Source organism: Cebus imitator, unplaced genomic scaffold (assembly GCF_001604975.1).
Source record: "Cebus imitator isolate Cc_AM_T3 unplaced genomic scaffold, Cebus_imitator-1.0 Scaffold25, whole genome shotgun sequence".
Classification (NCBI taxonomy): Eukaryota; Metazoa; Chordata; class Mammalia; order Primates; family Cebidae; genus Cebus; species Cebus imitator.
In genome coordinates this window covers 5,505,509-5,516,977 of record NW_016107340.1, presented here as the reverse complement: position 1 = coordinate 5,516,977, position 11,469 = coordinate 5,505,509, and the positions used below count along the sequence as shown (strand labels likewise).

Sequence of the window (11,469 nt, the reverse complement as noted above, 5' to 3'; positions counted from 1 at the left end):
ATAAACTTTTTCTAAAATAAAATCTTGTTATTAAAGTTAAATTGGTTAAAATTCTATCAAGGGTTTGAGTAAACAGGTCTTCTTCATATTATGCTACTTAGATATAAATTGATAAAATCTTGTCTAGAAGTTAGTTTTGCGTAATGTATAAGCCTAACAGTATTGATGTAGATCAATATTTGTTGAGATGGGAAGATATCTTTAATAAGTTAAATGAAAAACAGCTTCTGTGGTTATTTTGGTGGTGATAGCCCATATTCCGAAACTGAAGGTCTGTAGCTTTATGTGTGTATGTATAAAAATACACATGGGAGGTTGAAAAAAGAAGATTAAATAGGTAAATCACACTTCCTATTCTAAAGCTTAGTGAAATGATTTTTGAAAGCTGGACGCATCAACTCACCCTGTAATCCCAGAATTTTGGGAGGCTGAGGTGGGTGGATCACCTGAATCCAGGGGTTCGAGATCAGCCTGGCCAACATGGCAAGACCCTGTCTCTACTAAAAATGCAAAAATTAGCTGGGCATGGTGGCGCATGCCTATGATTCCAGCTACTCAGGATCCTGAGGCAGGAGAATTGCTTGATTTGGGAGGCAGAGATTGCAGTGAGCCGAGATTGCTCCACTGCACTCCAGCCTGGGTGACAGAGTGAGACTCTGTCTCAAAAGAAAAAAAAAAAAAGAGATGGGTTTTTGAAATTACTCTGTTATATATATTTGTATTGTTTTAAAAGAAAACTTGAATATAGAAATAAATGGGTCTACATTTAGAGAGACTATTTATAAATAAACATATTTGTTTTTTCGAGGCCAAATGACTTTGGAATTTGCTTTTACAACATGCTGTTAAAGCTGAACGTTTTTCTACCTAACCTTTTTAGAGGAGCCACATGGTGCTTTGCTGGTTAAGTTGGCCGGAGTAGAACTCACTGAAACTGGGAAGGCATGGTTACAAAAAGAGCTAAAACCTTCCCAATTACTATGGTTCCAACTTCTTGGAAAGGAGAATTCAGCACTCTTTTGCTATCTTTTGGTGAATAAGGTAAGCAGTGTGAAGACATAACTAGCAATATCTTATTCTATTATTTATATGTAAACACTTATTTCGTTAGAACTTTGGATATATAATGGGACTGAATTTTTTTTGCCTTTTTAAACTTATACTGAGAGTGATTATGCATATAGAACCAGGTGTTTTATATACAAATTTCATTTTAGTTGTATATGTAATATATGTTCATTAGAGAAAAAGTAGAAAATTTTAAAAACTTCAAATTATTATTAATTATTATTATTTCTTGAAACCGAGTCTTGCTCTGTTGTCCAGGCTGGAGTGCAGTAGCATGATTTTGGCTCACTGCACCCTCTGCCTCCCAGATTTAAGTGATTCTCCTGCCCTAGTCTCCTGAGCAGCTGGGACTACAGGTGCATGCCACCATGCCTGGCTAATTTTTTTTTTATTTTAATTTTTTAATTTTTAGTACAGATGAGGTTTCGTCATGTTGGACAGGCTGGATTCGAACTCCTGACCTCAGGTGATCTGCCTACCTCAGCTTCCTAAAGTGCTGCTACTACAGACATGAGCCACTGTGCCTGGCCATAAACTTCAAATTATTAATGACTCTGAATATTGCCAATTTAGGGAGTATCATATATGTTTATTTATGTATGGGTATATTAAACATGCTTGTTACTAGAAACCACTTGTTGAGTGAGACTTGTCAGCTGGAAACTACAAAGAGTAAGGGTATTTTCTAAGGGTTTGCTCAGTCTGGTCCAACATGTTGTTGATAGTTCTGTGTTAGTGTATAAATCTTTGAACTGTAAAGTTGAACATTGTTAAGTACTAGTTCTGATCAGTGGTGAGTCATCTAAAGATGTTGCCTCAGAGTTTTCTTAACCTTTATGATTGGCCATAGCCATTGTATAACTGGAAATGACAGTTTCATCTTTGTTGCTGAATCGCTGTCCTGAACCCCTGGATGTGCCTTACTCCAGATTTCTTTGGTGGGCCATCAGATAGGTTTTCATACCTTGACCACTTTTCTGATATTCAGCTCTTAAAATTATACTTATGAGCTGAGTGCAGTCGCTTGTGTCTGTAATCCCATCAGCTCAGGAGGCTGAGATGGGAGGAATGCTTCAGCCTACACAGTCAAGACTGCAGTGAGCTATGATCGCACCACTGTACTGCAACCTGGGTGACAGAGTAAGACCTGTCTTTTAAATAAAATAAGATGATTAGAAACTTAACCGTTTTAATTCTTAAAAGCGTTTTGAATTATTAATAGAAATCTTAATGAAATTCATTAATTTCTGCTTATCCAGATGATATTCAGTACTTTCAAAATAAGAATTATTGAAGTATCTTATATTTTAAAAGTAAGTTAATATGGGAGGCTGAGGCAGGAGAATTGCTTGAACCCGGGAGGCGGAGTTTGCAGTGAGCTGAGATGGTGCCATATTGCACTTCAGCTTGGGCAACAAGAGCAAAACTCTGTCTCAAANAAAAAAAAAAAAAAAGTAACTTAATAAAGGCTGGGCACAGTGGCTCATGCCTGTAATCCCAGCACTTTATGAGGCTGAGGCCGGCAGATCATTTGAGGTGAGGAGTTCGAGACCAACTTGGTGAAACCCTGTCACTACTAAAAATACAAAAATTAGCTGGACATGGATGTGGACACTTGTAATCTCAGCTACTCAGGAGGCTGAGACAAGAGAATCACTTGAACCCTAGAGGCTGAGGCTGCAGTGAGCCGAGATTGTACCACTGCACTCCAGCCTGGGTGACAGAGTGAGACCTCGTTTCAAAAAAAAAAACCCAAAAACAAAGGTAGTTAATATGAAGTTGTAGAAAACATCCCAAAGGCCTATAAAAATATCAGCTTTTAAGTTGAAGAGTATAATTACCAAAAAAGGAGATGATTATCATGATGATAAAGATAGCAATTATGTGTATTTTGAGGGTCAACATATGCCCACTGAGCTAAGGTGCCATGCTCATATTGATGTCATTTATCTTCAGAACCATTTTACAGAGTTATTGCTTTTATTCCCACTTTCAGGTGGGACTTTTAGGGAAACTGATTGTCTTGGTCAGGGTATCCAGGAAGAAGAGCCTGTATCCAAGCCCAACTCTTCCTGGATCCTGAGCCTACATTTCATCTTATAAGCATATCTTTGTTTTATCTTGCTTCCTAAGCCACCAAACTATGCTATACACATAGAGTGATAATTTACTTCTCTGGTTTGAATTTTGCTAATGTGAGGTTGAATTTTAATTATTATGAGTTTGGTTCAAGGGAATGAGCTTATAAGATTTGAAAGATTTAGAAAAATATAATTGCTTTATAACTGTTATTTGCTAAGTCCTTATCATGTACTAAAATTTTCTGAATTTGAAGGAACAAAGTCTTACAAAAAAAGATTAAAATCCCACAAGAGGGATTTAATCTTTAAAAGAACAAAAAGATTAAAATCCCACAAGGGGCCGGGCGTGGTGGCTCACGCCTATAATCCAGGCACTTTGGAGGCCAAGGTGGGCGGATCACCTGAAGTCGGGAGTTCAAGACCAGCCTGACCAACATGGTGAAAACCTGTCTTTAAAAAAAAAAAAATCCCACAAGGATTGAAGAAATATCTAGGCAAGATCTCCTTTATACAGTGAATTAGTGAAAAAAAAAAAAAAATCCCATTTATCTGGTTTCATTGAGAAGTGAGGTATTCCATGAATGAAATTTCCTGTAGGAGGAAGACTCAATGGCCGAGACTATGTTAATTACTTTGAGGAAAGTCTTTTAAAAATGTATTTATGTGCCAATGCTGTCCAAAACACTGGAATTCTGAACCTAATTTAACAGTTCAGTGATGATTCATTTTGCATCTGGCTACTTTTAGTTTAGTTTCTCTTTATCTCTTAGTTTCTTTTCTGTGACCTGCTGTCACTGTGGCTATCTTGTGTGTCCCACCTCCGCTCCACAGAACCAAGAACAGACCAAAAACACACTTTTTGTACTTTATTACTTCCTCACCTCTTCAGGTTAGGAGAACAGTGAGTCTGTGGAGAATTCCATGTTATAAAAGAGTCACCTGATTTTGAGCAAGGATGTCTTCTAGTAATAAAAATCCTTACATTTAGCAAGAGCTGTTTTTGGGGACCCTTGGGGACCATTTTTGCCTTTTCTTTGGAGGACTAAAATTGCTGAATGACTGATTTTTGAGGTAAATGTGTGATGGGTACAACAACATTTATCTTAAATAATTGGTTTGTATTATTTTTAAATTCAAGGGTAGATATTTCAATGTGAATCTGAATGAAGAAATTTTGAGAAGAGGCCTTGGCAAAACTGTTCTTGTTAAAGGGCTTAAATATGATTCTAAAATCTATTGGACAATTCACAGAAACTTACTTAAAGCTGAATTAGCAGCCGTAAAAAAAGGAGAAGGAATATGGAAGGAAGACTCTGAAAAAGAAAGTTATCTGGAAAAATTCAAAGATTCCTGGAGAGAAATATGGAAAAGGGACAGTTTTTCAAAAACAACAGGATCAGATTTCAATTTGAAAAAAGAAAGGTATTATGACAAACTTAGAAGGACTTATGAAATATGGAAAGACAACATGAACAACTACTCCTTAATACTGAAGTTCAGAGAACTTGTAAGTCGCATACACTTTCGTAGAAAAGGGTGAAATATTCAAGAGATCTAGAGGTAACCTTCTCCAAAGAGTAAAATATGTAAGTATGTGGACGTTTTTCATTGACTCAGAATGGAAGTTTTACCAGCTGATCAAAGTATTAGTCTAATGGTATTTAAGTATTAAAAAGAGATGATTATTATAAGTATAATGTCAGAATTAATTTAAACAAATTATAATTAATGTAATATGTTTTTAGGGAAAATGAAACACTTTATAAGAAGTTACTAGGCTGAATGATTTATATATGTAGTGCTAATGTGCAAAGAGAAAGTTTAATTCTTGACCACTGTGTTGTTTTTAGTTATTTTGGCAGCCATATTGAATTTTTTTTTATTTTTGGAGATGGAGTTTTTCTTGTTGTCGCCCAGGCTGGAGTGCAGTGGTGCGATCTCTGCTCACTGCAACCTCCGCCTCCTGGGTTCAAGTGATTCTCCTTCCTCAGCCTCCCAAGTAGCTGGAATTACAAGTATGTGCTACAATGCCTGGCTAATTTTTGTATTGCCATATTGAATTTTTATTTAAAGAAGATATATGTTTATTTTTTCCAGTTTTATTACCTTTCATTATTTATAATAAAGGAATTCTTTATGCTTCATGTCTAAAGTGGCTTTTTTTCTTCTAACTGCTTTCTAATTGCTTGCGAATTTGGGGGCTGCGCCTCTTAGACCATTCCTTGTAATAAAGAATGGCTAATTTCTACCTGATGTTAGATGAGGAGGCTAATCCAGAGAACAAAAACAATGTACTAGCTGGGCAAAATGGCTCACACCTGTAATCCCAGCACTTTGGGAGGCTGAGGCAGACAGATCACTTGAGGTCAGGAGTTTGAGATCCATAACCAGCCTGGCCAACATGGTGAAACCCTATCTCTACTTAAAATACAAAATTAGCCAGATGTGGTGGCTCACACCTGTAATATCTTGGTGTGAGCTACTTGGGAGGCTAAGGCAGGAGAATTGCTTGAACCTGGGAGGTGGAGGTTACAGTGAGCTGAGATCATGCCACTGCACTCCAGCCTGGGTGACAGAGTGAGGCTTCATCTCAAAAACAAACAAACACAAACAAAACAAAGTATACTGAGGATGGCAGCACAGAGGATAGAAAAACAGATGCCTTATGACATTGTTGAGCCCTTGAAGTAGCCAGTGCTTGAACTGCCTTGCTTCCCTATTTCTTTTTGTATGAGATAGCAATGTAAAACAAAATTTAAAGCCAATTTAAGTTGGTTCTAGGATTTGACACACACAAACTTGCTGATAAAATCATCTTGACAATGAGAGCTGTTTCTCCAGGCCAGCAATAATCCATCCACAAAGTCTACACAAATTTTTTTTAATGGTTTATGATACTGAGAAAAGTCGGATTTATCTAGTCCTGATAGTTGACTCCTGTTAGAATCAATAGCACAGAATAAGAAGTATACTACTGCTGCTGCCTGACTCCTTAGAACATAAGAAAATGGATTCTGCAACCTTTAGAAATTAAACATTCATTTTTAATGAGGTCCCAAATATTCCAAAGATTTTGTGTGTGAATGTGGTTTTATTTTATTACCTTTCTTTGGGATAGGATAGGAAGTCACATCCTAGTTTTTATTTCCTGGTTTCTATGCTTCAACAGCTTTTTGTTTTAAGGGGATGTTTTATTTTTATTTACAGGGAAGTTAACGGAGTGTATTTAAACTAGTTTGTGGCAAGCTCTTGAGCCTTTTTCTTTTCCAATTTGGCATTGTGAATTACAGAATTTGGACCTAAGTCATTGTCTCCCAGTGATGTCAGATCTCATCATAGTTATCACTTTAGTTAGTTCTGATGGACTCTACCAGCTCAGCCAGCATACCACTATTTTCTAGTTAAGCCATATGAAAGTGAGACTGAGGTAGATCATTCTGTGACCTGATCTTTTTTATTATTATTATTTTATTTAATTAATTTATTTTTTAAAAGCCTACAGCACCCGATAGTCCCAGACAGTCTCCCATCCAAGTACTAACCAGGCCCAACCCTGTTTAGCTTCTGAGATCAGACAAGATTGGGCCTGTGACCTGATCTATCCTTTCCCTTGATGATGTAGTAGGAAAACCTGATTTTATGGACAAGGAGAGCAGTACTAAATTTAGATCAAGGGGTCTCCTCTAATGTGCAGTCACCATTACTGACTATTCTTGTTCTCCACTTAGGTGATGGCAGTATTAACACCTACTTGAAGATCATGTGGTCTCTGGGTGGAGAATTTCCATTGGCCAGCAGCTTTTTTTGGGCCAGCATTCACTTTTTAGCTTTGTCTCTGGTCAGTATTGTAGACCAGCTTGTTGGATAACCCAAGGGCAAGCTGAACTGCATAATTTGACAAAAGCTAGATCTTTGTCACTGGGATGGTTATAACGGCCATCTGAAAAGTAAAAAAGTTCCTATTAGGCTGAATATCTGACCAAAGCCCATGCTCTTTGCCTTTCTTACATAGAGGATTTACTAATTCTTGGTCTTGTTGGGGCTCAGAACATGACACCCCAAAATGTGGCGCCTTGGCTCACTGAGCATTTTAAGTTAAAGGAAATTAAGAACACTGCAGAAGCAGTGTTGAAGCAGGCCATACAAGAGTTCTCTGACCTGCCTCTCTTGAAAGTAGGTGTGAAGACCCTCATTTCAGAGGGAGCCTGCTCTATACCCAGAGGCCAAGAAGAATCTGAACAAATTGGCCTTATTCCCCCAAGTTTGTTTGTTTGTTTATTTATGTATTTATGTACTTTTCTTTCTGAGATGGGATCTTACTCTGCCACCCAGGATGGAATGCAATGGCATAATCTTGGCTCACTGCAACCTCCGCCTCCCCAGTTCAAGCGATTCTTCTGCCTCAGCCTCCTGAGTAGCTGGGATTATAGGCATGTGCCACCAAACCCAGCTAATTTTTGTATTTTTAGTAGAGATGGAGTTTTGCCATTTTGGCCAGGCTGGTCTCAAACTCCAGACCTCAGGTGATCCACCTGCCTCAGCCTCCAAAAGTGCTGGGATTACAGATAGGCGTGAGCCACCATGCCTGGCCAGCTCCCCCAAGTTTAATACCATTAGGTCATACCCTTTTGTCCTCTGCATGATTGTCCATAAATATACATATTTTTTTTCTGGATTTTTGAGTCTTCATTTCTGATGGCTCTTGTGTCATGTAAAATTTATATTAAATAAATTTTTAAAAATTTAAATAAAATTTTTAAAATTTAAATAAATTTATATTTAAAAATTTATATTAAATTTTTATAGGTTTTCTCTTGTTAATCTGTCTTTTATGAGGGGTGTCAGTCGTGAACCTTGCAATGGGTGAGGAAAAGATATTACGATTTTCCCCTACAATCTTGTCTTTAGAACAATAGGGTCCATGGCCACTTTGTTTTCCTTTTGGCCTTCTTTTCTTTTGGTACCTTGGATACCTAGAGTCTCTTACTTTTAAAATATATTTCTATCAAATGAATTTAGTTCTTTATATCTAAAGGATTGGATTTTTTGGTCCTTTTCAGTCTCTTTTTGATTAATGTTTCCTTTTGCGGGGGTTTTTGTTTTCCACTTATGCTTTTTTTAAATTTGAGACAGAGTTTCACTCTGCCACCCAGGCTGGAATGCAGGGGTGTGATCTTGGTTCACCGCAGGTCCTCCACCTCCTGGTTTCAAGCTATTCTCCTGCCTCAACCTCCCGAGCAGCTGGGATTACAGATGGGCAGCACCATACCTGGATAATTTTTGTATTTTTAGTAGAGATGGGGTTTCACCATGTTGGCCAGGCTAGTCTTGAACTCCTGACTTCAGGCAATCTGCCTGCCTTCGCCTCCCAAAGTGCTGGGCTTGAGCCACCATGCCAGAAACACGTATATTCTTACACTAAGTGATGGGAATGTCGGCTCTTCTCCAGGCACTCCCTCTCTCTTGCCTCACTCCTTAAATCATGCTTCTTTCTCCTTGTCTCAGGAAAATGAAGTGTTGGCAGGTCCATTAGCTTGGCCCTCAGTCTTGTAAAAAGGGAAGGAAAGTACTAATGTCAAATCTCCTCCCCCATACGAAAGGGAAAGGGAAGGGATGGTTGCTGCTCATAGACTCTAACTTTTCAACTCTGCCTTACTCCCAGACCTCTTCTCAGCTGGTTCTTGTGAAACCTAAATCAGCTTGACTTTTCCCACCACTGGAAAACCTGGGGGTACTGCTGCCTAAAATATTGTCTTCTCAAAACTTGGCTCAAAGGAAAATTAGAGCCATGGGTCTCAACAGTGCTGCTCTTATGCCTACTATATCTGGTAACTCCCAGAATCTAGTAGAGATCCCAGTCAGTACCTCACACCAACTTAGTACACTTGCAAAACCTGCTTTTAGAGAATTAACTGCACTGGGCATGTGGCTCATGCCTGTAATCCTAGCACTTTGGGAGGCTGAGGCAGGCAGATCACTTAAGGTTAGGAGTTTGAGACTAGCCTGGTCAACATGTTAAAACCCCATATGTACTAAAAATACAAAAATTAGCTTTTTTTTTGTATGTTTGGTAGAGACAGGGTTTCACCATATTGGCCAGGCTGGTCTTGAACCCCTGACCTCATGATCTGCCCACCTTGGCCTCCCAAAGTTCTAGGATTACAGGCGTGTGCTACTGTGGCTGCCCAAACACTTTTTCAATTGTAGGGTCTGCCTATTAGTGAGATGTAAAATCAATTTAATGGGTTGCCACCAGCAATTAAAAAAGAAAAAGCTGGGCATGGTGGCTTATGCCTGTAATCCCAGCATTTTGGGAGGCCAAGGCAGGCAGATCACCTGAGATCAGGAGTTTGAGACCAGCCTGGCCAACATGGAGAAACCCTGTCTCTATTAAAAATACAAAATTAGTCAGGAGTTGTGGCACATGCCTCTAGTCCCAGCTAGTGGGGAGGCTGAGGCAAGAGAATCACTAGAACCCAGGAGGCAGAAGTTACAATGAGCTGAGATTGTGCCAATGCATTCCAGCCTGGGCAAGAAGAACAAAACTCTGTCTGAAAGAAAGAAGAAAGAAAGAAAGCGTTAAAGGAACAGAACAGGATAAAATATATCAGAGTGCATTGAACATAGCAAAATGTTTTAATTTTTGTTAGAAATATATTTGAGGCTGGGCGCGGTGGCTCAAGCCTGTAATCCCAGCACTTTGGGAGGCCGAGGCGGGTGGATCACGAGGTCAAGAGATCGAGACCATCCTGGTCAACACGGTGAAACCCCGTCTCTACTAAAAATACAAAAAATTGGCTGGGCATGGTGGCGCGTGCCTGTAATCCCGGCTGCTCAGGAGGCTGAGGCAGGAGAATTGCCTGAACCCAGGAGGCGGAGGTTGCGGTGAGCCGAGATCACGCCATTGCACTCCAGCCTGGGTAACAAGAGCGAAACTCTGTCCCCCCCCCCAAAAAAAAAAAGAAATATATTTGAATGTATGCACTGGTTTGCAATGCAAAAATATTACATTATTGGTTACTGAAAGAAGTCTGATTATTTTTTTATTTTTAAGACAGAATCTTGCTCAGTCACCCAGGCTGGAGTGCAGTGGCGCGATCTCAGCTCACTGCAACCTCTGCCTCCTGGGTTCAAGCTATTGTTTTGCCTCAGCCTTCCTAGTAGCTGAAACCACAGGCACACACCACCATGCCTGGCTAATTTTTTGTACTTTTAGTAGAAATAGGGTTTCGCCATGTTGGCCAGGCTGATCTTAAACTCCTGACCTCAAGTGATCCGTCCACTGGGATTACAGGTGTGAGCAACCATGCCTGGCCAGCCTGATGATTTCTGTAACTCAAGTGAGGACAGTAATTCAGAAGGAAACAAGGTGTTTTAAAAATTGAGGCACTGGGATCATTACTTCTATTTGCTGCTTTGTTTTGGTTATCAAAACATAGCTTGTACTTTATTTCTGTATAACTAGCAATGACATTGAGTAATTAGCGCCCTCTTCTGTTCTGGAACACTGTACACATATCTATTTTAGGACTTGTTACAGTATATTGTAATTATTTATTTATGTGTCTCTTCTCTGTAGTCCAAGGTATATAAGACCTTATAATTCAGACCATACTTACTGAATTTTGGATCATTTCTGCTCTTTTCATAGCAGGACTTAGCCCAATTTCTTGCTCATATACAGAACTCTATAAATATTTGTTAAATAAATGAATGAAAGAATAAATGAGTGGACCATCACAGTGTTGCCTTGTCATTTTGACCAGGACCTTTTTTTTTCTGGTTTAGTAAAAATTTCCCCCATGCATCCCATGAGCCTACACCATGAAGATTAATTTGCGGAAATGATCTGAGAGAACATTTTGTAAACTTGTCAAGTTTAAAAAGGGAGACATTTATTTTGGAGGAAGCAAGCCCTCTTAATACGTAGCTAGGTTAATTATGCAAATAAATGAAACAAAAACTAAATACAAATTTTAAGGTGCAGTTTTTCCTTTTGCTCTGTTTGTGTGGAAAAATCTAACCATTTGTTTTCTGGTTAAAAAAGAAAAAACAGGTGTTAGTAAGAGAGAGTGCACACCCCATTAGAATTCCAAATGTTAGGGAAATAGAAGAGTTTTCCTTGTGGTGTAAATTGTCTCCCCCCCACCTCAAATCCGCCTCCAATGCCCCGATCTTTCAAAACTTTAGAATTTGCATTATAATTATTTCATCAGTGTCTTTCCTAATTTTCTCTCTACAGTTCAGTTTGCTTGTCTTTCTAAACTTTCGTTCCATGTCTATAAGAATGGTGCTTCAGATTCTTTTTTTTTTTTTTTTT

General features: G+C 38.8%; 1 protein-coding gene across 1 annotated transcript in view; it reads left to right on the top strand.

Moving 5' to 3' along the window:
• The window catches only part of CUNH3orf33 (chromosome unknown C3orf33 homolog), a 31,006-nt gene extending 26,025 nt beyond the window's left edge, over nucleotides 1–4,981 (top strand). Inside the window, exons 4-5 of the mRNA XM_017522926.2 lie at nucleotides 881–1,041; nucleotides 4,288–4,981. Coding sequence (XP_017378415.1) covers nucleotides 881–1,041; nucleotides 4,288–4,689 — 563 coding nt within the window. The 3' untranslated portion in view covers nucleotides 4,690–4,981. The remainder of the gene's footprint in view (nucleotides 1–880; nucleotides 1,042–4,287) is intronic.
• The last annotated feature ends 6,488 nt before the right edge of the window (nucleotides 4,982–11,469 follow it).